This window comes from Glandiceps talaboti, chromosome 19, assembly GCF_964340395.1.
Source record: "Glandiceps talaboti chromosome 19, keGlaTala1.1, whole genome shotgun sequence".
NCBI lineage: Eukaryota > Metazoa > Hemichordata > Enteropneusta > Spengelidae > Glandiceps > Glandiceps talaboti.
The window spans coordinates 10,455,634-10,482,862 of NC_135567.1; the positions used below are offsets into that span (position 1 = coordinate 10,455,634).

Genomic DNA, 27,229 nt, shown 5'->3' on the forward strand with positions numbered 1-27,229 from the left:
AGAAAAATATATACACAAAACTTTGCACTGAACAACAGAAAGAACATGGCGAGGGCCAGGGAAATAGTTCCCTAAAAACCGATCCATAATTTTGACCCCTTTGTCTTCAGTAATGTTTGTTACCCTTCGTTAGGACAAAGTTCCACTAGCAGGACACAAACCACCTACCCATTCACAGAAGTACTGCAGTCACCAGGTAATGTTGTTTGGAACACGGTTCCTTGAGCTGCAGGTAGACTAGAGAAGTTTACTGATAGCGAATTTATTGGAACATTCCGGTGTACAGCGCTAGCGGGCGGTTACATGCATACCGTAGTAATAAATCGCCTACAGAGGATCAGGAGATGTCTGACCAAAAACATTGTTTCAGGGGACAATGTTTTTTTGTGTCGCAGTTCATGAGTCTCACGTCACTGCGCCCTCATCGTCCAGATCAAGGTCGTCATGTCAGGGTGCGGCTAATTAATATGCATATGACGTCACCAAAATCCCAATCACGTCATCAGTCTTGAAATAGCTCATCGCGTCATCTCTAGCCATCAACGTGGTGTGTGTCCTGTGAAACAACGTTGAAGGTGAGTGTTAGTCATGCAAAATGGCCGATTTTGTCTCCGTAGTAAGTCACTTAAAGACAAATCATGTGATACAAGCATGAATGAATATTATAGTATGGGTTGTAGTAATATGGCGCGTGTGCTTGGCGTGTCAAACGTAAAAACCTTTACAGATTCGCCAGTGTTGTTATGAACTAAACACCGTTGTACTAGCCTAGATCGTGTGTTATTCCCTTCAAATAGGTCAGTTTGAACATTTTGTTACCGCAGCGATACAGTCAATCAGTTTTAGACGTGTTCCTAGTGTGTTTCAGTGTGAATGAAGCTATAGGTGCGGTAGTGAATGTGTCGATAATACCGTCGACAGGTCACTGCAAAACGACCGTTAGTTAAGCTCGCCACCCTACCCAACCATACGTCATGTGTGTTATTCTTTGGCGAGGGTAATATATCATTTTTTATATATATAAAACAAACATTGCAGTAGTATTTCCACATCTTCTTAAATATGGGGTCCTGGTTGTGTTTTAATATGTGTATGGCTATTTCGAGTAAGGCGGGGTGTGTAGCATGTCGATTTTATAACGGGTGCAGTGTTCGACATTTACGCATCACGCTGCCGACTATACCAATTACCATGTGACAGTGTTTTGACAGATGGTACTCACGGTCATAAGAACACATAAAACACAAAATATTTGGCAAGAAATAAGGTTGCTGTACATACATATTATGTTATTGTAAACACACAGTAGTCAGTGATGTAGAGTTGAACTGTTCTATACAACATAATATGCACTGTATACACTATACCATGCATGGCTCCATGAAGTAAAATATTACTAGAGGATAATGCATGTACATATATATATATATATATATATATATATATATGTGTGTGTGTGTGTGTGTGTGTGTGTGTATATATATGTATATATATATATATATATATATATATATATATATATATATATCTTTCTATCTATATATCTATCTATCTATCTATATATATACATATATAGATAGATAGATAGATACAACTGCTGACATCTGACCATGGATGAACATAAACTGTTAGTTTTACAAACAGGGGAAATAAAAACAAATGAATTTGATTAATAACACTTGACACAGCATGTTGGAAGTACAGAGACTTGTATTACATTTCATGGTTTGATAAGAACAGTTGTGTAACCACTTTACATAATAGTTTACTTCATAACAAATTTTCCAGTTCTCCTGGCATTTCATGCACACGTAAAGAGGCCCTAAAACTGATCTTATCAAAGCATAGTGTGTAATACAAGTCTCTGCTGTTCCAACATGCTGTACCAAGTGTTATTAATCCAATTCAGTTGTTTAGTTTCCTTGTTTGTAACAGATTCTGTTCGTCCACGGTCTGATGTCAGCAGTTGTAGATAGATACATGTAGATACACATACAGTATACATATTTAATATAATTCAATGAAATCAATGTTAATGTCATGATGCTCAAATCATAAGAGGAGCATTGTGAGGTAAAACTAACATTGATGTAATAGGGAACTTACAATCCAGACTGAGCATGCTCAGATGCAAAGCACTATGGGATTATCTGTGGTTATCGTAATACCTAATCTGGAGCTCCTGATAAAATAAACCCCTCACAATGATCAGGGTGACTATGAATTGATTATTTGTGGTTACAAACAATGTAGCATTATCGTTTACAATACTATTTGATAAGTATTTATTATCACATTTCCCATGATGCAACATTCAACATGGCAGGTTTGCAAGTTCCCTTAAGACAATTCATGTATTTTTACTACACCTTTTAATCTAAGTTTATGAAAACTTGTATTGTTTCATGGCACTGTATCCTCTATCGTGCCTGAAAATATACCATCTGATGGCTAATCACATGACTTTGTAATTAAAAGGTCATGTAGCACTTTTGCAGGTATTAACCCTTCCAGTTGCTAACACATATGCTGGTGAGATGTTTGCGCCAGCCTAGTGTTTGTGCTGAGGTAGCCTTGTTTTAACATACTTAGGGCTGGTGCAAACATTAACCCTGAGTTGCCCACACATACGGGTGCTAGTGTTTGATAGTCAGGTGTTAGCACTGAGCTACAAATGTGCATGTAGCTTGGTGTTAACTTTAAGATTTGTGCAAACTGAGTTGCCAACACATACATGGCTGGCTAAATGTTGGTGTCAGCCTTATGTTAGCATTAAGCTCGTATTGTTCAATGCTAGCCACAGACTAGCCCTAAACTATGCAAAGTAGTTCTGGGGGTTCACTTCTACCGTGTGCACTTATGATGAAGTTGAGATTGTAAAATACATCATGTTGTTCAGTCCTATCAGACGTCCTGACCACAATGAGTGGTAGCTGATAGCATGGCACGAATATTAATCCGTATTTGTTTTTTCATGTGTAAGAATAGTAATACAATATATCAAAGTTGCTGAATGATATTATAAAGGGTTGATACATACATGTAGTAACCAGTTATATGGTAAAGATTGATACATAGTAACCAGGTATATGGTAAATATTGATACATAGTAACCAGTTATATGGTAAAGATTGATACATAGTAACCAGTTATATGGTAAAGATTGATACATAGTAACTAGTTATATGACACAGATTGATACATAGTAACCTGTTACATGTATATGGTAAAGATTGATACATAGTAACCAGGTATATGGTAAAGATTGATACATAGTAACTAGTTATATTGTAACAATTGATACATAGTAACCTGTTACATGTATATGGTAAAGATTGATACATAGTAACTAGGTATTGATACATAGTAACCAGTTATATGGTAAATATTGATACATGTACATACATGTAGTAACCTGTTATTGATACATAGTATCCAGTTATATGCTAAAGATTAGTACATGTATATGGTAACCAGTTATTGATACATAGTAACCAGTTATATGGATAAAGATTGATACATACATACATACATACATACATACATACATACACAAAATGTACATACATATATACATACATACATACATACATACATACATGTAGTAACCAGTTATATGGGTAAAGATTGATACATAGTAACCTGTTACTGATACATGGTAACGATTCTGTGGATAAGAGCAAAGATTGTAAGAAAATAAAGTATATAACAAAATACATAGTACGAATAACACACATATACATTTTGTAAATATGTTAAGAGAATAGAATATGAACATATTAACTATCATTTATATCAAAGTGTTTAAGTGCAAAATGTATATTATAATGTTGTCAATTGAGTTATTATACTTTTATAAATTAATTTTATAATCAGTTATCGGTCGTTATTATAGTTCTTGGTTCAAATTTTACAGTTTTGAAACAATATTAATCTAAATGTAAACCTTTCTTTGCATATCATTATATAGGTTACTTAATTTGATATTTTGCACGTCAATATCACAATTTTTAAGTTTAAATTTTCTTGAAAAAAAATGTTGTGTTGATGTAAATGCAAACATTTTAGCTTTGTTAAACATTTGATATTTTGTGGTAAAAGTTGTCGTTTCAATTTTAGAGTTCAAATTTGAGAATTTATGAAACATTACTATCCTGTCATCAGTCACATATAAACTTCTATGTACGTTATAATATGTATCTGTTGCTTGGAGGTTTGTCATTTTGTGATCAAAATTGTCCTGTCATTCCAGAGTCCAAATTTTGCAATTTAGGAAGTCTACCTAAATTCAAACCTTACTCTAGATGAAGTCAGACATGTGCGATGTCATTAACCTTTCTAGGGGACACTCAGCTTCCCTTTTATCATTGCATACATGTACGTGAAGCAAGGTGTCGTCTAGACGATAATTCTGCAAGGCATCGTCTAGACGGGGTAGTGAAGCAAGACATCATCTTCAAGACATTGTGTACATTTTAGCAAGGCATCGTCTCGACGACATAGGGTACATTGTTGCAAGGCATCATCTAGAAGACATAGTGTATATTGTTGCAAGGCATCATCTAGATGACAGTGTACATTTTAGCAAGGCATCGTCTACAAGACATAGTATACGTTTTAGCAAGGCATATCGTTCATTGTAGCAAGGCATCGTCTAGACGACATAGTGTTCATTGTAGCAAGGCATCGTCTAGACGACATAGTGTACATTGTATCAAGGTATCATCTAGACGACATAGTGTACATTGTATCAAGGTATCATCTAGACGACATAGTGTACATTGTAGCAAGGGATCATCTAGACGACATAGTGTACATTGTATCAAGGTATCATCTAGACGACATAGTGTACATTGTAGCAAGGCATCATCTAGATGACATAGTGTACATTGTAGCAAGGCATCATCTAGATGACATAGTGTACATTGTAGCAAGGTATCATCTAGATGACATAGTGTACATTGTAGCAAGGCATCATCTAGACGACATAGTGTACATTGTAGCAAGGTATCATCTAGACGACATAGTGTACATTGTATCAAGGTATCATCTAGACGACATAGTGTACATTGTAGCAAGGTATCATCTAGACGACATAGTGTACATTGTAGCAAGGGATCATCTACATGTAGATGACAATTCTGCAATGCATAGTCTAGATGAGGTAGCGATACTAGGCATCATCTAGAAGACATCGTGTACATTGTAGCAAAGGCATAGTCTAGCCGAGCAAGTCACTATCGCCAGAATCGGATGTCTAGACACACAAGTGTTATAGTAATAATTCAATCTGCTTGCTATAATGAGTATGAATAGTAAATAGATTGAGAGGATGAAGGTACTATAGTGAAATGTCACTCACTGCATGTGTATATGTACATGCATGTACTTCTTTTCATTTAGTGTATTTCATGTAGTTCATTTCATGTTGACTGGGCCATAATCATGGTTGCACCTAAAAAAATGTTTGGTCCCAGTTACCCAACCCCCACCTAGTTTTTCACTGCCGCCCCTATACTTTTTTTTGTATTCGAAAAAAAAAATTGTGAAGTCTCGCAAGAAATAGTAGATGCAAAAACTGACATGGTTATTTAGTAAAAAAAATAAGTAGTGACTGAAATGTCTTCTTTTACATGAACATAATGTACCAGTCTGGTAATTAGTAAAAATAAGTAGTGACTAAAATGCCTTCTTGTACATGAAGACAATGTACCAGTCTGGTAATTAGTTAAAATAAGTAGTGACTAAAATGCCTTCTTGTACATGAACACAATGTACCAGTCTGGTAATTAGTTAAAATAAGTAGTGACTAAAATGCCTTCTTGTACATGAACACAATGTACCAGTCTGGTAATTAGTACAAATAAGTAGTGACTAAAATGCCTTCTTGTATATGAACACAATGTACCAGTCTGGTAATTAGTAAAAATAAGTAGTGACTAAAATGCCTTCTTGTACATGAACACAATGTACCAGTCTGGTAATTAGTAAAAATAAGTAGTGACTAAAATGCCTTCTTGTACATGAACACAATGTACCAGTCTGGTAATTAGTTAAAATAAGTAGTGACTAAAATGCCTTCTTGTACATGAACACAATGTACCAGTCTGGTAATTGGTAAAAATAAGTAGTGACTAAAATGCCTTCTTGTACATGAACACAATATACCAGTCTGGTAATTAGTAAAAATTAGTCTTTGAGAAGTAACTGAAGACTATAAAAGCGCAAAATTTTCTCGAAGTGAAAATATTTAGGTGTACATTATCTGTCCATCGTGACTCCACAGATGTACGTTACACAAATCTGAGATACTAAGGCTAGTGAACAGGTAGTTAGTGTAAATCCATGGTATTATTAAAAGTAATGGAATTAGCTTTCCTTGTGCATGGAATGATTCCTCATGTAGATGCAGTGTGTTGGGAATATTGATTCAGGGTTACCCTATTGAATGTCTTCAGGTGGTTTAGTAGAAATACTACTGTATAAACAGGGACCTCCTCTGCAATGTAAGTGGTCAGTTAGTCCGGCAGTCATCTAAAATAGGGGGCACAAAAAACTGTCAAACACTACACTACAAAACATTAGTACAGGGATATTGGAGTACAATTATGCGGTAGATATCGGTACAAAATACTAACAAAACAGCCATTTTAGTGGTACGATGCTCCAAGATCTGTGAGAGAATGTGGTGTAGTACTGCAGTACATGTACAGGTACTTGTAATGGACGTATGTACATGTACGTATACATGTGTGTGTCAGTGTTTTCGTTAAAGGTGGTAAGTAGGTACATTTGTAAAATCTACCTGAGTTCCTCTGTCATTTTAGCAGGGTGTTCCCTATCAGTGTTTTCATTAAAGGCGATAACGGATAAGTAGGTAAAGTCTGTCTGAGTACCCCTGTCATTTTACCAGGGTGTTCCCTACCAGTGTTTTTGTTAAGATGTAGTAAGTAGGTAAAATCTCTCTGAGTTTCCCAGTCATTTTACCTATATCAGGGAAGTAGCACGGCCACATATATTCAATATCAACAAATTGTAAATTTGCGAGATGGCGATAAGGTTTGATCACTGGGCAATTAATAGCATAAAGTTGAAAGAGCAGATTATGGAAAAAAATGTTGCAGTCAACTTGGATATTTTAGTTTGCGTGTTTTCCTTATTTGATTGTTTGTGTGCTTGGAAATTTTCTTGGAAAAAACTCAAATTACTAATCAATGCATGTTTATGTACATTGTAGCTACAAAGGTACACATATTGTGTAATGTGGTTTGGTATTTGTGTTCTATTTTTAGCACGGGGGATTCCCCCACAGTTGGGAGTTCCCCTATGATGTCATACAACACATCCGTTCTATTTCACGGGTAAATTTTGTCCAATTCTGCATCTTTTTGTGAAATTAGACCAGCTATATATGTATTTCTGAGAACATCGTGTTTAAAGTTGTCAAATCATTGTACATGTATGTCAATATATCTGTCTGGTTCCCTGGTTTGATTTAATCGAGATATCGTAGGTGAGTGTTGATGTAACATCCTTAATGTTCTAGTCATGGTTTGTTCATATTTTGGGGGATAATAAATGGTTCTAATGTGGCCATATAGATGAGGATTGGGTATTTATTTTGGATTTTTAATTTACAAAACAATTTTATCATGGCTTCCTGCTTGAAAAATCAATGTGAAACAACATTGACCAAGTCTGTGCCTTTAACTTACTGCATTTCAAAATTTGCAAACGCGTGTAAAATGTTTGTTATTGTACGTACATTTTACACAAATTTATTAATCTTTTGCAATTCATAGAGTTACAAACAAGGACTTGGCATATGTTGTTTCACATTGATTTTTCAAGTAGGAAGCCATGATAAAATTGTTTCGTAAAATCAAAAATCTAAAATAAATACCCAATCCTTATCCATGTGGCCACTTTCAGTTGTCTAGAAGATTGATTGGAAATTTGAAATATTTAATCCTCGTTAGACTGTGAAGGGAAGATGTTTTTCACTTCTACATGTACAAAATGTATCGTCAGACCCCCAGGCACACTAGTTATCAATGTGCTGTGTTGTGATTGTTATTTTTTACTACCAAACCAGAGTGACTATAAAGTTTCAATTAGGCTGCATGATGTTACTACCAAACCAGAGTGACTCTATAAATTTCAGTTAATAGTCGGCACAAATGTCTTTTTACATCTCACATACACGATGTATATGCGTTCAGTGTTTTGTTAAGGTTTTAGAACCCAGGTAACAGAGAGGGAGAAATCTGGTAAAATGTACAGTTTCCTATACATTGTGTGTTTTGTTAAGATTTTAGAACATGGTAACAGAGAGGGAGAAATCTGATATAATTTACAGTTTCCTATACATTCAGTGTTTTTACTAAAGGTTTTAGAACCCTGGTAACAGAGAGGGTGAAATCTGATAAAATTTACAGTTTCCTATACATTCGGTGTTTTTACTAAGGTTTTGTAACCATGGTAACAGAGAGGGTGAAATCTGATAAAATTTACAGTTTCCTATACATTCAATGTTTTTACTAAGGTTTTGTAACCATGGTAACAGAGAGGGTGAAATCTGATAAAATTTACAGTTTCCTATACATTCAGTGTTTTTACTAAGGTTTTAGAACCCTGGTAACAGAGAGGGTGTAATCTGAGTTTCCTATACATTCAGTGTTTTTACTAAGGTTTTGTAACCATGGTAACACAGAAATCTACTAAATTATAGTTTCCAATTTATTCATTCTTATTCGGTATTTCAATATTTCAAGGTGAAATAACGTTGACAAAGTCTGTGTTTGTAACTCACAAATTACAAAAAGCTAAAATATGTGGGGAAAAAGTTTGTTATTCTACGTACAATGACATTTTACGCATTTTTTATAAATTTTCTGCAATTTATTGAGTTACAAACAAGGACTTGGTATATGTTGTTTCACATTGATTTTCATGTAAGAAACCATGATGAAATTGTTTTATAAATTAAAAATCCCAAATAAATACCCAATCCTCATCCATATGACCACTTTAACAGGCGTCCCACTTTCCGTTGTTATTCCGAAACTTAACAAGAAATGTTTATTAAGAATGAATAAATTGGAAACGCAATAATTTAGCAGATTTCTCCCTCTATGTTAGTGTGTTAGTGGCGTTCTAATACATTATCAAAAACACTGCTTGTATAAGAAGGAAAACGGTGTGTATATTTTACCAGATATAGAATTAAAAATCCAAAATAAATACCCAATCCTCATCCATATGGCCATTTTAAAACTACATTTTAGCGAACATAATGTACAAATAGTTCTCTAGTAGAAGTCTGCAGGCTGAGTACAAAAATCTGTTTACAAGTTCCAAACAATAGTAAACACCACTGTGAAATTCCAGGGTGTCAATTTTCTAGTTCTCCTAGTTTCCTCTGCATTGTGTACATACACTATAACATCCTCTTTAGATTTGACCTTGACCTAGTAGTAAAATCCACTGAACAATGCAGTGACTCAGTAGGGTGAAAAGTAAGTTGTCAGATGTTTCTGGTATGAATCATACCCTGAGTGGTGTCACGAGAAATTCTGTTATGATTCAGTCTTTAGTTTTACACCCATTCAACAAGACAACATGAAAATATCACACCATTGTTTAGGTACGTATTTTTGCACATTTCATTTAAACACTTTGAAACCATTGTTACTTATATCTTGTGGTGTGGTCTAGGCGGTAAGGTAAAGGGCGCCCTCACACATCAGTCAGCCCCCTTCATAGATAAAACAGACTAGTTGGGGCGGAGGAACACGATTTATCTCACAGTCGATCATATGAAGTGTGTGTGTGTGTGTGGTGGGGGGGGGGGGGGGTTTCACAACAATATTTTACCCACAATTCTCTCTGATTGGTTCTATTTGTCATCTCCTTTATGTCATACAAATCTCGCTTCAAATGTGAAAATAATTTTGATATTTTTGACGTGTAGAATTGTCACAGAGTTTATTCATTCAGATAACAATGTTTGTTTGTAGAAAGAATGTCAATAATAATATTTTCAGCAGAGGGTTAATGTCTACACCAGTCCTATGTTAACACCAGACTAGCTCAGTGCTAACACTAGGATGACACTAACACCTCACCAGTATGTGTTAGCAACTGGAAGGGCTAATACCAACACTAGTCCTATGTTAACACCAGACTAGCTCAGTGCTAACACTAGGCTGGCACTAACACCTCACCAGTATGTGTTAGGAACTGGAAGGGTTAATGCCTGTACCAGTCCTATGTTAACACCAGACTAGCTCAGTGCTAACACTAGGCAGATAAGTTGTACTATAATCTAGTTTTGATCTAATAGTCCATATGCTTTGTTTTCTGTACTTTTTTTGTACATTTATTATAAATCTTCCATGTTTTATTAATTTTCAGATTTGTGGAAGTGTAAAGATTTAATGATGGGTGATGATGACAAACCGTTTGCCTGCAGTGCACCGGGCTGTAGTCAGGTAGGAATTAATGTCGATACTATGTCTTGTTAGTCCCCGCCGGACTTCGTCCGGGACGGGGACTTATGGATTGGGTCTGTCTGTGCGTCCGTGCATCCGTCCGTCTTCTTGGAGATGCCTGGACCAATTTTTTTCAAACTTGGTACAGGGACAACATACAATGGCATACATATGCACGTCAATTTGTTTCATGATACGATCCAATATGGCCGCCTAGCAGCCATTTTGTTTGCAAATTTTCCCTGTCTAAAGCCATAACTCAGACATTCTTGAATAGATCTCATTCAAAGTTGGTATTAGGACAGTGTTCTATGACATACATGTGCATATTCAATGTTGTCATGATACGATCCAATATGGCCGCCTAGCAGCCATTTTGTTTTTGAATTTTCCATGTCCAAAGCCATAACTCAGACATGCTTGAACAGATCTCATTCAAAGTTGGTATTAGGACGGTGTTCTATGACATACATGTGCATATCCATTTTCATCATGATACGATCCAATATGGCTGCCTGGCAGCCATTTTGTTTGCGAATTTTCCATGTCCAAAGCCATAACTCAGACATGCTTGAACAGATCTCATTCAAAGTTGGTATTAGGACAGTGTTCTATGACATACATTTGCATATTCATTGTTGTTGTGATACGATCCAATATGGCCGTCTGGTAGCCATTTTGTTTGCGATTTTTCTATGTCCAAAGCCATAACTCAGACATGCTTGAACAGATCTCATTCAAAGTTGGTATTAGGACAGTGTTCTATGACGTACCTGTGCATATCCATTTTCGTCGTGATACGATCCTCCATACCCGACCCTTCCTTTATTGTTGTAGGCATGTTCCATGTCCAACAAGCAGACACAACATATCTAAGTCTGTTTGATTTAGGTTCACAAGTGTTGTTGCGTGATAGAGTAGTGATAATTCCTTAAAAAACAATCATAGCGGGGGACTATGTCATTCTCAATGACTTTTTAGAAGTTGATTGTGAACACGGTAGCGGAATCACAGATCAATGATATAGACAATCTAGTCACAGATCAGTGATGTAGACGATCTAGTTGAAAGTGATCTCACCATGATTGTCATTAACAATTACTTCATGTTGTCTACACAGAGATTCACCAATGAAGACCACTTAACTGTACATAAACAAAAACACGAAATGACATTGAAATTTGGACCCCCTAAGTTAGGAGATGTTTTACCTGTTGGTAAGTGAAGTAACTATGTTGATCATTTTGAGTGCAAAGGATTCTAGGTAATTTTGGAGACTGATATGAAAGCAACTTTGTAAATCACAAAACATGACCAATCAGTTTTTCTGTTTGTTTGAATGGGCTTAAAAAATGCTTTGTGTAAAAAAAAGTGTGTGTTGCAGGACCCTGGGATGGAATATACAGATATGTACAAGCTGAAGTATATATTCAAAGCTTGTGCACACACATGTTGATGGTGTTGTCTGCAGCCATACCTTCTTGAACGCATTCAGTAATTAATGTAATGCAACAGGAATAAAAGTATGTAAGTGTAGTCTACACTAGTAACTGTACATGTGGGCTTGTTTCCTACGATCTGTCTCTCACCACTGTCTAGTCAAATGGACAAATACTACTGAAAAATGTAGCTAAATCTCCTGCCAGGGAAATGGTGGACATCACATGTCAGTAATAATCTTATCACACACTGACAGGTGGTTGTGATTGGTTCCTTTGTTCAGTTTGCTACAATCTTAACCACCAGTTTAAAAGTAAGTCAAGTAAGGATGTGACAACACCATCATGTTTATATTGATTGATCAACGTTCCAATATCATTAAAGTGGCCATACGGATGACGATTGGATATTTATTTTGGATTTTTAATTTTACGAAACAATTTTATCATGGCTTCCTACTTGAAAAATCACTGCGAAACAACATGTGCCAAGTCTGTGTTTGTAACTCAATAAATTGCAAAAGATTAATAAATTTGTGTAAAATGTACGTACAATAACAAACATTTTACACACGTTTACAAATTTTGAAATGCAGTAAGTTAAAGGCACAGACTTGGTCAATGTTGTTTCACATTGATTTTTCAAGTAGGAAGCCATGATAAAATTGTTTTGTGAATTAAAAATCCAAAATAACTCAATAAATTGCAAGAAACAAAAAATATTATAAGTTCAAAGTTTGTTGCACAATACAAAAACAACTTTACCCATTTATCTATAATTTATGATTTACTGAGTTACAAAAAATGACTTGGCATATGTTGTTTCACATTGATTTTTAGCGCAACTGAACTGAGGTTCAGTAGTGCTATAGGGATCGCCATTCAAAAATGTATACAAGTATATCTAACAACATGACCACGCCCATAGCAACAGCCAAATGATCGCGTATATCGCAAAGATAGCAAAATGGTTGGATAGGCAACTGGATTCAGCAAATGAATACCTATTGTTAGCATGGACTAGCATATGGATAAACATTTTTAAAAACTGTACAGTTGTGCTACAATGCCATTGGCGGTATTTTTCAAGTAGGAAGCCAAGATAAAATTGTTTTATAAATTTAAAATAAAAAAATAAATATCAAATCCTCATCCGTATGGCCACTTGAATCTAATGCTGTCGGTGGCAAAAATGGAATGCTGTGCTAGAGAAATCCATATGACTATATGATGAGAGAGATCATAGAAAACGAACCAAGTATAGTTTCTAGATCAATGGCAGATCCACTAAAGAGCAAAAAGGAAGAAAAACTATCAGATAACATTTGCAAATATTATATCTTTTTCTTCTTCAAGTGAATATCAACTGTTTTGATAAAGCATTGAAAGAAATTGAAGTTTTTATACCAAAACACAAATTTTTTATCAGAAATATTTGAGTACACACTTCAGTCTGTCAACAGATTGACCCCTATTTGTGACCTTAGAGATGTTTGTATCTCATGAATATTCATGATGGTTTTACTTGACAGCTGATCAGACGCCGACACCAACCAGGTTTTTAAAGAATTGTGAAGAAGTGGGCTTGTTTAATGAATTACCTAATGTCAACCCATTTGAACAAGAATTCAAAAAAGCATCAGAAAAACAGCATTCGGAAGTGAGTCAGGTTTTCTTTCAATTTGTTGGTAATATGTGTGTGTGTCTGTACCTGTGTCTGTGTGTGCAATATGTGTGGCTGTGTGTGTATCAAGAGCAGAAATTCATTTGAATGGGCGCCATCTCAGATGTAGAGGAGGCGATCAGGCTAAAAAATGTAAACATGTACCAAGGAGGTCCAATTCAGGCAAAATAACGAAGGTAAAATAGCAATGAACGATTAGCCGACATCTACATCGGATTTTAATCAGATTGTGTGTGTATGTGTCTGTCTGTCTGTCTGTGTGTGTAATTGTGTGTATGTGTCTGTATAAATTTGTGTGTAATATGTGTGTGCATGTGTCTGTCTGTGTGTGGTTATGTGTGTGTGTGTAATTGTGTGTGTATGTGTGTATGTGTGTGTGTATGTGTGTATGTGTCTGTGTGTGTAATTGTGTGTGTAATATGTGTGTATGTGTATGTGTAATTGTGTGTGTATGTGTCTGTGTAATTGTATGTGTCTGTATGTGTCTGTGTGTCTGTCGGTGTCTGTGTGTGGGAAAGTAATAGCAATTTTGAACATTTTGACTCATATTTTGAACACAGCAGATGCAGTGACATAGACACACATTGCCGTGACATCAATGTGCATTGTTATGATGTCGAACGACCAGAGTATATATTCCATATTTTTGGTTTAACTTGGCTCATGCATGGTATAATGGCATGTATTAGAACACTTTATCACAGCGTTCAAATGCACCACCAGACTATGTATCAAATTTGTGCGATCGTGTGTTCATATTTTCTCTGACTATCATTATTGTCCGTGTTTACTTTGTAGACTATGGATACTACTACCGAAGAGACCACCACAGGTACAACCATTGTTGTCAGTAGTAGCAGTAAAGACACATCTAACTCTGTACCGGTACCACAGATCATTACACACGGCGTCGTGGCCACACAATCTGAAATACAGTCACCTGACCCTGTCTCCACGACAACCATGGAGGAAGACGTAGCAGTCGTCCAATCAACTGTACAAGAACCAGTTACCGTAGCAACGCCCATTGCTATTTCCTCAATTACTACACAAGCTCCGTCACAGTTGATAGCACAGCTACCAGCAGGGTATGTGGTTGTGACATTTGACCTATTTGTGTGACCCTTGATCATTGTCGTAACAAATGGACAGAAAAGCTGCATATCATTTCATATAATAGATGAATATCGAGAAATGTTGATAACTTGTTGATTCATTTTCAAAGTATAGATAATTGTTGATAATGTCTGTGTACATAACCAAATTACAAGAGTTAAAAATATGATTCAAACTGGAGAAAAAATTGTTAAGTGCATCACATAAAATCACAACAGTTTGATTTTAAAAAACAAAAAAAATACAGGACAGATTAGAACCACATCAAAATAAACATTGTAATGTTTGTGATATCGTTTTGTGTGTTTGAGAATTATTGATAATTGCTGATAATTCTAATTTGGAAATGATTTTTACAGACATACCCAATCGACAACAGTGCCTATAGTGTTACGACTTCCTAACGGTACAACCGTTCCTGTAGCCATCCCTGCATCAGTAGCTAACCCCAATGTGCCTGTACCCACCGCAATATCAGCTGTTCAAACCTTGATGCCAACAAATATACAACAACAACAACAACAACAACAACAAGTGACTACAGTACATAATAGTTCATCAGAGGCCAAGATGGTAAGGCTGTAGAAACTTACAACTGTTGACATAAACAGGGAACATTTATTTAGTTAATGATATAAACAGTAACAGCACGCACACCATTACATTTACAGTAGACGTGACGTTTAATTTCTTGAAGGTCAAACAAATTCATGGTCGACAGCCAAGTGAACTGTTTCATTCATACAGTTACTGTTTATATCGTTAACTAAACAAAGGGCCCATACTGTGTAAGGGATGTTTGTGTGTTATCTTTATTGTGTCTACAGAGCAGATACTGTGTAAATGATGTTTGTGTGTTATCTTTATTGTGTCTACAAAGCAGACACTGTGTAAGGGATGTTTGTGTGTTATCTTTATTGTGTCTACAGAGCAGACACTGTGTAAGGGATGTTTGTGTGTTATCTTTATTGTGTCTACAGAGCAGACACTGTCTGTGTAAGTGATGTTTGTGTGTTATCTTTATTGTGTCTACAGAGCAGACACTGTGTAAGTGATGTCTGTGTGTTATCTTTATTGTGTCTACAAAGCAGACACTGTGTAAGGGATGTCTGTGTGTTATCTTTATTGTGTCTACAGAGCAGACACTGTGTAAGGGATGTTTGTGTGTTATCTTTATGGTGTCTACAGAGCAGACACTGTGTAAGTGATGTCTGTGTGTTATCTTTATTGTGTCTACAGAGCAGACACTGTGTAAGGGATGTTTGTGTGTTATCTTTATTGTGTCTACAGAGCAGACACTGTGTAAGTGATGTTTGTGTGTTATCTTTATTGTATCTACAGAGCAGACACTGTGTAAGGGATGTTTGTGTGTTATCTTTATTGTGTCTACAGAGCAGACACTGTGTAAGGGATGTTTGTGTGTTATCTTTATTGTGTCTACGGAGCAGACACTGTGTAAGGGATGTTTGTGTGTTATCTTTATTGTGTCTGCAAAGCAGACACTGTGTAAGTGATGTTTGTGTGTTATCTTTATTGTGTCTACAGAGCAGACACTGTGTAAGGGATGTTTGTGTGTTATCTTTATTGTGTCTACAGAGCAGACACTGTGTAAGTGATATTTGTGTGTTATCTTTATGGTGTCTATCAGGCTCACTGATCTTGATAGTTCGTGTAACAGCTTAGGCAAGCTTCTTCGGAAAGATCACTAAACAAATAAAAAATAAGTTTAGTAATTAAAAATACATTTATTTCAGAAATTAAAGGCTGCTTTGACTCAAGGGAATATGCATGTAATGTCACAAGCAGTGGAGGTTGTTACTAGGCAACAACAAGAAGAAGAAGAGGAAGATCTACTGATGGAGCAACAGCATGTTCATGTAGAACCTCAAAGAACGTAAGTAAAACAAATTATAATATATTTTGTCCGATGTGAAAGGGGCTTGAACCGATTGTAAATGGAAATATAAGTGACTAACCACAGATTCCCCTTTTAAAGTTCTAATCAATGAACACTTGCCACTGTTTTATTAACAAAGTTTAATGTACCATCACACCTTTCTGAACTTATAACAACCAATGATTCATCATTACAACACAAGGACCAAATTCCACATTCTGAAAGCCCACTCCCGATTCTTCTGAATCAGATACATGGCATCCATCATTGCAAATAGTTCATCAATCTAATACCTTCCTTTCACTGTTCAATATTGTGGCTTATTTTTTTGTATCTGTCACGTATATTTGTATTTTAAATCTGTATTTGTATTTGTTATATTGTGCAATTGCATGAAAACCGATATAATGAATGCATTGCCGTTTATAAATAAACAAAAATAAATAAATAAGATTCCTTGTCACTAAATAACGTAAGTAGTAAACCAAATTATTATTTATTTTGTCTAATGTGAAAGGGACTTCAACTGGTTGAAAAGTTCAGTATAGGGGGAAAAATGAGTGACCTAAGGGGCCTTGTCACTATGAGTCACAATTATTTATTTTGTCCAATGTGAAAGGAAATTGAACTGGTTGAAAAGTTCAGTAAATAAAAAAATGAGTGACCTAAGTGGCCTTGTCACTGAGTCACAATTATTTATTTTGCTTAATGTGAAGGGAGGACTTCAACTGATTGAAAAATTCAAAAATGAGTGACCTGAGGGGCCTTGTCACTACTCATCTAGCATCTCGTAATGACAAACCCTTACGTCAGACGTATTTTTCAGGCTGAATGAAGAAAAATATTGGGGAATAATATAATTATACTTTCTCAGGCATAATTTATGAAAAATCAGAAAAAATTATATTGATTTGAACAGTATGTTATGCATAACGGGCACTACAGAACCAGTGACATAGACACAAGTTGTCATGATGTAGAACAACTAAGATATAAAACCCATATTTTTGTTTGAATGAGTTCAACTTGGCTTGCTGTGGCATATTTTTTGGTAAATCAGTCGTTTATCATATCAGCAATTTTTAATAATAATGATTCCTAATTTTTTTTACATATTTCAATTTTTTTTATATTTTCTGATTTTTTTTAAGGAGGAGGAGGAGGAACACAGATGATGATCCGGATCAGAGGCGGAAGAAATTTTTGGAACGGAACAGAGCCGCTGCTATGAGATGTCGGAATAAAAAGAAGCAATGGATAACGTCGTTAGAAGGGAAAGCAGAAGAACTAAATAAAACCAACCAACAATTACAGGTAGGTAATAGAAATAGAATGTAGTGAATACTAACGTTGAATGTCATGTGGTTTGGTGTGATCTGTGAATGTCAATGGGGAGGGGGGGGGTATTTTGTCGTGTCAGTACAGAGTAAGGTCATATCTGCTATGTAATTGTATAGACAGATACGACATACACCACTGATGCGACGATTTGTATGTGATACGTATGCATGCCAGAATAATGTACACTCCATTTTGCATAATGTGCGAATGCCTGAGTAGTGAGTGCACACTCGGTATTGCCAGTGTGGTGCAAACTAGGTATATGCGAGTTGTGTGCATGGCAGAATAACGCACACTTTATTTTGCATGATATGCGCATGCCAGAGTAACGCAACAACCATGTCAAGTCCATGTAGAAGATAATGGCTGTGGCAGGATAAGAAAAAAATATTCCAGTTACAAGGGCTGTAGTTTCAAAATACTTCGAAACACTTGTTCATGTATATCGACCTTCGGTCATATTCATTTTGTTAGAGTTATCTTTTTTTCATATCTCCCGTTTTGTTCCTTGATTTATTTCAGAATGAAGTAACAACATTACGCAATGAAGTCGCACATCTTAAACAGTTATTGCTTGCCCACAAAGATTGTCCGATAACAATGCTACAACAAAAGTCAACGCAGCATCACATAGTGTCAGGTAAGGCGATAACCCTAACCATGTATAGCACCCCCTAGTGTTGAAAGTGTGTAAATGATGTAATGGACCCGTGTAATTTATAGCACCCTCTATAGGTTCCAGATGAATTGATGTAGTTGACACTAGTTATGTATAGCGCCCCGTAGAGTCTCAGGTGAGTTAATGATTAAATGACAGTGGTAATATATAGCGCCCCCTAGAGGATCAGGTTAGTCAATGATGAAATGGACCCTGGTAATGTATAGTGCATATTATTATTGCATATTATTACATTATAATTATAACTTTTTGGGTTATTTTCAGTAGGACACTCGCTGCAGGACAAGTCCGTTGGTGGCCCAACATCCACACACCAAGTAACCAGCGTTACCGCAGCAGAAGCCGTGGCAACATCAGCCTTAACGACGATGGCACAGCTAGCAACGAGTGAATACCAGACAGCACAGAGCTCAGTGTCAGCCAACTAAAATTATACATCAAGTTATATAAAATTTGAAAAGAGAAGAAAAAAAAATCTTTTTTACACTTTTATTTTTTTTAAATCATGACTTTTGGTAAATTTTCGTTTTATTTGAGACTTGCTGAAATGTACTAGAAAATGGTGGTTGCTAGGATACTTGTTGCTAGGGTAGATTGTAACTACACATATCTGATATGTACTAGGGTCATATTTATCATTGTACCCTACCCTCTTCCCCTCCCCTCACCCCTCTGAAAAACACTGATCAGAGTCATTTGTTGTTTTTTTCGGTTAATTAAGAGCAGTGCTTTCCTTAGGATTTCACAAGAAGAAAGTATGGACAGTTTCCATGGTTACTTGGAGATCCAGTTACCATGGTGATCAGATGGACTAGTTACCACATAAGTAATCAAGGTCAACTGAAGAACCAGTGACCCTGGTCCAGAGATCCAGTTACCATGGTGATCTGAAGAACAAGTAACCATGGTGATCTGGATGACCAGTTACTATGGTTATCTGCACACTGTATTATAGTATGTAAATAGGTAAAATGGCAGTTCAGCCACTATAAATTTGAGTGTTGATGGCTGATGTGGAAGCTGTGTTGTGGTGTGACAAACTAGACTCCCTAAGTTACCAGAGAATCAACTGTAACTACGGAGTTAGTTGTTGTGAAGTTAAGCAGGACAGATCGATCCAATGCTCAAAAGTTTTTTCTGAGTTAAACTACCTGTGTGCTATTACTTAGTATTGTATAATTTAGGTTGTATTTCTATCTTGTTGTACCATGTTACCATGGCAACACATTATTTTGTTGTTTGTACTTGATTACTATGGTAATCAACTATTTGGTTTCTAAATATTACCACAGAAATGTTAGCCATTTTGTTGTGCTGTCGCCGTGGTAATGAATTGTTTTCAGGTACTCAGATACCATGGTAGCAATTATTTAGTTAAACTATATTACCATGGTAATTTAACCTTTTGTTTCATTGTTACCATGGTTATCAAAATTGTTGCTGTACTTTCACCATATTAGTTGTAAACTTATTTTATTTTATTTTTTTCAAATTGACTCTACTTACCGATAGTTTCCATAGTTACATTTTGTTTCCATAGTTACAGTTTGACACATTCACAATATGATGAAGCTTCAGAACAGGCAACCAAAGGCATATATGTGAAGATTGCATGTAATATAACGAGGCAAAGCCCATAAGCTCACGCAGGGTAGATTCATTTGTGACTCATTGCCTCACGACGATATTGTAGATAGCGCCCTCTGTGTGGAGAATGCGCATAGTATATAGAACGTGCATGTGGAGTCATTGTGCCGCAATGCATCCTTGGGTAAAACCACCAAAAACATCTCATAAAGCTATCGCATAGTATATAGGACGCCCTCTGTGTGGAGAATGCACATAGTATATAGAACGTGCATGCTTAGTCATTGTGCCGCAATGCATCCTTGGGTAAAGCCATAAAAAAATCGCAGAGTATATAGGATGCACATGCGTACTAGTCATTGAGTCGTTATACGTCTGCTGCGTGAGGTATTACTCAGCCACACTTTAGTCCTTTGTGTAAACATTCACCATATTGCTTATGGTGAGATGAATATTAGACGGCAAATGTTTACAGTAGGAATCGAATTGTGACTGAGCAATTAACATCTCATTTGCATTTAGTGAATTAGCTGATGACAGCGATAAACAATAAACTACCCTCAACATTTATCATTTATCTTTATTGAACGTAAAAATTATCAAAATCATAAGACAGTTTGAAGTCAAAGCTCTCAGTTTATCAACAGCACCCTCTATCATAGCGTGAACAAGACTGACAGTTTGAAGTCAAAAGCTCTGTTTATCAACAGCGCCCTCTATCATAGCGTGAACCAAGACTGACAGTTTGTAGTCAAAAGCTCTTAGCTTATCAAAGCATGTTGGTTAAAATTTTAATACTCAACATATGTATTATTAAATCTTCACATATATGCCTCCTGTTCCCTGTGGTTTCAGCCATGCAAAGAGATATTTAACCTTTAACCTTTCACCTTATATGATATGCTAATTTTTTTTTCCGAAAAAAATCCTTTGATTATAATGTTTTGACACATCATTTCAATTAATGTTGATTTGAAAAATTGATTAAATTTTTAATAATTCAATCATGTTATCCTTTTTTGTTTCAAAATTGGCCATCATTACAATTATTTCATTAAAAATGTATTTTTCATTATATTTACCATCAATAATATAGGAAAGATACTTGTGTACAATGTTCTTCGATGAAAGTTTATTAAATCGTTTCATCATTTTTGTAGTGTTTCTTCAAATTTGGCCATATTTAGAAATTGCTTCCATTATATTTAGCATGTCCAAAAAACACATGCGTACGACACCTAAAATTTTGTTCAAAAAATCCATTTTTGATAAAATAGGATATCTGTAACCTCGATTTTGTAAAATTTCGATTCAAAATTGCATTGGCCATATTTCAATTTTCGTAAAGTTCTCATAATTTGTAGTTTTTCTTCAATATTTACAAACACAAATAATTTCATTAGAGGAGTTGTATATTTTGCATTGTTTTTAACAAATACAGTTAAGGAAAAACTCCTGCGTACGACACAACATATTGTACAAAAAATTTGATTTTCGTGAAATAGTACCTCAGTTTTGTTCAATTTTGGTTAAAAAATGGCCATATTTACTGTGTCATTAATGCATTTTCCATGGTTAGCATATACATGTATAGTAAAATGTGAACTCACACTTACTTTTCCTGCATACGACATCCAGCATATTGTACAAAAAATTCAATTTTCATGAAATAGTACCTCAGTTTTGTTCAATTTTGATTCAAAAATGGCCTTATTTACTGTGTCATTACAGATGTATATTCTAGGGTTAGCATAAATAGTAAAATGTGAACTCGCACTTACTTTTCAAAAAAAAATTATTTAATCTGTCATCGTTTGAATATTTTTCACCATCCGGCTCACTTTAACGGTGATGTCGGGAAATGCAAGTATTTTTGTTGTAAAATATTTTTTCCTATTTTCAGAGAAATGTGTACTTCAGCCGTGTTTATTTTGAATAATAATATTTCAGGCAAATGATTGGTTAGTAGGCTTATGTTATGAATATTGATGAAAATATCAAGCAAGTGATTGGTCAGTTTAATCAAGTTATGAATATTAATGAGAGATACTCAGAAAGAAAGTATGACAAAAAATTTGAATACATTATCAAGTGAATGATTGGTTACCGTGACCAAGCTCTAAAAATCTATGACGAATGTAATTGGCTAGTCATATAAAGTGATAGATGTTGAAGCAACCAAGCAAATGATTGGTTAGTATGGCAAAGATTTGCATATTAGTGATGGCATCAGATATGTGATTGGTTAATCTTCACAAGATATGAATATTAATCATTGTACTAGGCATGCTATTGGTTAATTCAATCAGACTATTCAGGTTAAAGATTGTAAATATTAAAAGAACTACAGATAAAAGAGGCAGTGTTCACCAGAAGACTACGTGTAACATATTCATTTACAATCAAAGTTGATCATTGTGCAAGTTTAGGTTGTTGCTGCTTTACTTGATAGATAAGAACACTTTTACTGAACACACACCATGATCTCATTCAAAGTTGGTATTAGGAGAGTGTTCTATGACATACATGTGCATATCCATTTTCATCGTGATATGATCCCCCATACCCGACCAATCCTTTATTGTTGTAGGCATGTTCCATGTCCAACAAGCACACGCAACATATCTAAGTCTGCTTGATTTAGGTTCACAAGTGTTGTTGCGTGATCAGAGTAGTGATAATTCCTTGAAACCCAATCATAGCGGGGACTTTGTCATTCTCAATGACTTGTTGTTCTTAAACACAGAACTGCCCTATATAAAGAGGATTATGGCTAATCTATGCAAATGCAGGAAATTCAAACTGCTGTACAGAGCACTAGCTTCTGGGTCTTGTTTTCAGCATTTTTTCTGTGCTCCGAGAAACACACAGGTCATTGTCATGTACAAATTGTTTATGAATGTCGTAGGATGGTAACTTGAAACACAAATTAGTTGAAAATCAGTCTGTTTGTTTCATAGAATGAAAAAAAAACCTTTCCAAATAACACAAATTCCCCTGCAAACAGCTGCTTAGATTGTGTGTCATTCAGGATTATTCAAATATGCGGCATTTGCATGTGAAAAATTCAGATATAGGGAATGTTTATATTTTGGTGATTACTTGCCAGTGAGTCATCACAAGTTCTCCACCTCCAAACATACAGTCAGTCATATGCAAAGTAGGGTCCCAGGCGCCGCCAGTTGTATGTTTAAGGGTAGTTTCAAGAGCTGAATTGACTTACACAGAACTCGCTCTTAAATAACAAGCCTGCTGTGTTCAGTAATAAAATTGCTCTGATCTAGTGAAACAAAACAGTATTCTAATAACTCAACAAATGATCCACATTGATCGTCAAATGCATATGTTATGTACAGTGTTCTGGCAAGCACACCCTGTTTTAACTGTAGGTGCTAAAGCCAGACAACTAGATGAGTATCAATTATTTGTTATCATCCATCTGATTGGTCAGTCTCAAGGATTTTGACTGACAACTATGTTACAAAGCATGCGATTGGTTCGTATGATCAGGTTTTGAATAATAATGAGATTGTCGGGCAAGTGATTGGTTTGTATGATCAGGCAAGTGATTGGTTCGTATGATCAGGTTCTGAATATTAAGTTATCAGGCAAAATATTTGTTCATTTGATCAAGTTTGATCGATTAATTTGTTAGCTTGACAAAATTATGAATATTTATGTTACCAGGCGTATGATTGGTTACCATGATCTAGCTATGAATATTAATTATATTAGCAGACATTTTATTGGTTACTTTTTGATAAATTTATCCATATTGGTTGTTATCTGGCAGTCGATTGGATAGTACTGCTTGGCTATGTATGTTAATTATGTTATAAGGCATTTGATTGGTCAGAAGACAATAAAGAAAATTAGAATAGGAAAACGGTTTAGAATTGAACCAGAACAGATTCATGAATATTAAAAAATGTGAAAATATGAGAATACTTTAAATAATTTGAATATATTTTATGTAAGTTTTTTAAAACTTTGAGGATTTCATGACAAATTTATTAGCGTAGCTAAAAGTGACACAGTCTAGATTTGGGGTCAAAGTGCACTGAAAGTCATTGTATAAAATGCACACAAAAAATTATGAAAAGTCCAGTCAGACGTATTTCTGCTTCTTGTACACTTGCATTGATTACTGCTATGAACATAAAGTAAAAGTCCAGTCAGACATATTTTTGCCTTTAGTACACTTGTATTGTTATGTAAATATCCGCAAACAGGTATGCTGATAATGACCCTTGGCTATGTGATAGTGTGATAATGTGCGCAAAGTTTACATATATTACTATATTCAAATGAAGTCATTATGTAAATGAGCATTTTTTACACCTATGATAATAGGGCGTGGCTATGTGATAGTGTGATCATGTATGCTAGGTTTACCAATCGCGATAGTCAAAAAAAGTTGTTATCTATATAAACATGCACTCAGTACTTATGTGAACACTGGAGTGAACATTAACATAATTTGTATATTATGTTAATGTCCACAAGCAGGTCGATGTCACCCATGGGATGGGGGGGGGGGCGGTTGTGGCTAAATTCATGGGTTGATGGTGATAGCGTTACAAGTGATCTGTTAGCAGTGAAATAAAATCACAGATCACATTGTAGAGAATACAACTATCCTAAAATTACATTATTTAAACAAAAGCACTGGATGCTTGCCCATGTGAGGGCGCTAACCCGAGTAAATACGGTACTTTCAGTGAATTTAGTAAAATCACATCGCAATGTCAAGTGTACAAGTACAATTATTCTAAAATAGACATTGTCTAAAAAAAAGCACTGGGTGCTTGCCCGTGTGAGGGCGCTAACCCAAGTAAATACGGTACTTTCAGTGAATTTAGTAAAATCACATCACAATGTCGAGTGTACAAGTACAACTATTCTAAAATAGACATTGTCTAAAAAAAAGCACTGGGTGCTTGCCCGTGTGAGGGCGCTAACCCAAGTAAATACGGTACTTTCAGTGAATTTAGTAAAATCACATCACAATGTCGAGTGTTCAAGTACAACTATTCTAAAATAGACATTGTCTAAACAAAAGCACTGGGTGCTTGCCCGTGTGAGGGGGCTAACGCAAGTAAATACGGTACTTTCAAATTACAGACTGTGTCCTTTTAATGTCCCCTTGTATTGTCCAAGACAGTAAAGCAATCTCCCTGGATATTTTTTTTCAGTTTATAAATGTAAGTTATAAAAGCCCAGTTGAAGTGTGGTTTTGATGTTGATAAGTTTTCCATTTTATTTTAGTTTGAAAAAGTTTAATACAATGTCGGTAATCGAGGCTTTGGTTTACTAAGATAGACACAAACTAAATCTATTGTTCTTCAATGTAGTAGATTACACAAGTGAGTGATAGTGGTTCCTCTGTTGTGTGATTCTAATCACCCTGTGATCAAGATAGTGTAAACATTGGAAGTCCCAAAACAGTACACTGCAAGTTTATGGAGTACAGAGACCCCCTCCAAAGTAATTAAACCAGTGTACATTCATTAGCTTATCACTGTTGTATCAACTTGTTGTGACAATAGTTTTAGTTTGTGTCTATCTTAGTAAACCGAAGCCATGATTACCGGAGTAGTTATATCTGGGATGGATAACGAGGGGTTTGAAAGTCCATTGCCTATCTGAAAGGTATAGAACAGAGCTCTTGTACTTCTGTGAGAAAGTAACTGACAAAGTGAAAATTTATTTGAAAATGTATTTATAATATATCAAAATTCAGTGCACATAGCAATGATAAAATCAAAAAAATTGAGAGTCTTTTGCTTTTTGCAAAAGAACTGTAAGCAGTGCTATGCCAATCCAGTGCAGTGCTTTCTTTCTTACCATGCTTACAGTGGTTAAGTCTCACAGAACATGAGAGCTGTACGTTATATCCCAAACATTCAAGCCCTTAGTTATCTACCTTAGACAATATTTAAAGCGGTCATATGGATGAGGATTGGGTACTCATTTTGGATTTTGAATTTATAACACAATTTTATCATGGCTTCCTACTTGAAAAAATCAATGTGAAACGTAATTGACCAAGTCTGTGTACGTGTAACTCAGTACATTGCAAAAAGCTAAAAATGTATAAAACGTTTGTTATTGTACGTAAAATAACAAAGATTTTGCACTTTTGATAACCTTTTGCAATTTATTGAGTTACAAACAAGGACTTGGCATATGTTGCTTCACATTGATTTTTTCAAGTAGGAAGCCATGATAAAATTATTTCATAAATTAAAAATACTAAATAAATACGCAATGCTTATCCATATGACCACTTTAACGCACCACCACCACCACCTACATAAGTTGTAGTATTAATTTAGACAACTACGAGCTAGTCTAGATGTTATCTGAGACATTGAATCTGAAGACCTCGCCGCCGCCCCCCCCCCCCCTCCCCCAGCTAGCTCAATCAGTAATCATGCACCAAAAGTTCATGTAAATGAGTAAACCCCCAGCTGTTTGAACGATGTCAATTGTAAGCAGCATCCTGAGCTGATAAATATACCATATTTGGACATAAATATACCATATATGGACATAAATATACCATATATGGACATAAATATACCATATTTGGACATGATGTAAATGTCCTCAATAAACACTAACTTATCATAGAATTCTGTGATTGATTACCAAAGACATGATGTTAATAATCTGTGTGAAAACATTGTTTGAATTTGAAATTTCATCTCTGAACCTCTTTAAGCTAGACGTGGGGAGAGACTTGAAGTCACAGATAACATCAAGACTAACTAGAAACCAAAGTTATTATATTCATTTTGATGTAATCTTAGTATTTTAGTGTATATTTTATTCATCATCATTGCCAAATCAAATTGTAATAGGAAGGTGCACCTCAAAAGTGTAGACTGAAAACGTCGAGGGCGCTCTTTAAATATCTAAATTTGCAGTAGCGCCCTCAACGGCAGTTGTTTCCTACGTGGATTTGCATAAGCGTCTAATTTAAGAGAT

At 35.5% G+C, this 27,229-nt stretch overlaps 1 protein-coding gene across 2 annotated transcripts; it reads left to right on the forward strand.

Moving 5' to 3' along the window:
* The first annotated feature begins 445 nt into the window (after positions 1-445).
* LOC144450251 (cyclic AMP-dependent transcription factor ATF-2-like) lies at positions 446-26,452 on the forward strand. Of its 2 annotated transcripts, none has more exons than XM_078140844.1 (10): positions 446-575; positions 10,417-10,493; positions 11,614-11,710; positions 13,465-13,592; positions 14,415-14,704; positions 15,092-15,305; positions 16,487-16,626; positions 17,781-17,943; positions 18,493-18,610; positions 18,914-26,452. In XM_078140844.1, the coding sequence occupies exons 2-10, from the start codon at positions 10,440-10,442 to the stop codon at positions 19,075-19,077; spliced, it is 1,368 nt and encodes a 455-aa protein (XP_077996970.1). In that variant the 5' UTR covers positions 446-575; positions 10,417-10,439; the 3' UTR covers positions 19,078-26,452. The 2 variants fall into 2 exon arrangements, with proteins under 2 accessions (XP_077996970.1, XP_077996971.1); XM_078140845.1 differs by having other exon boundaries at positions 18,917-26,452.
* The last annotated feature ends 777 nt before the right edge of the window (positions 26,453-27,229 follow it).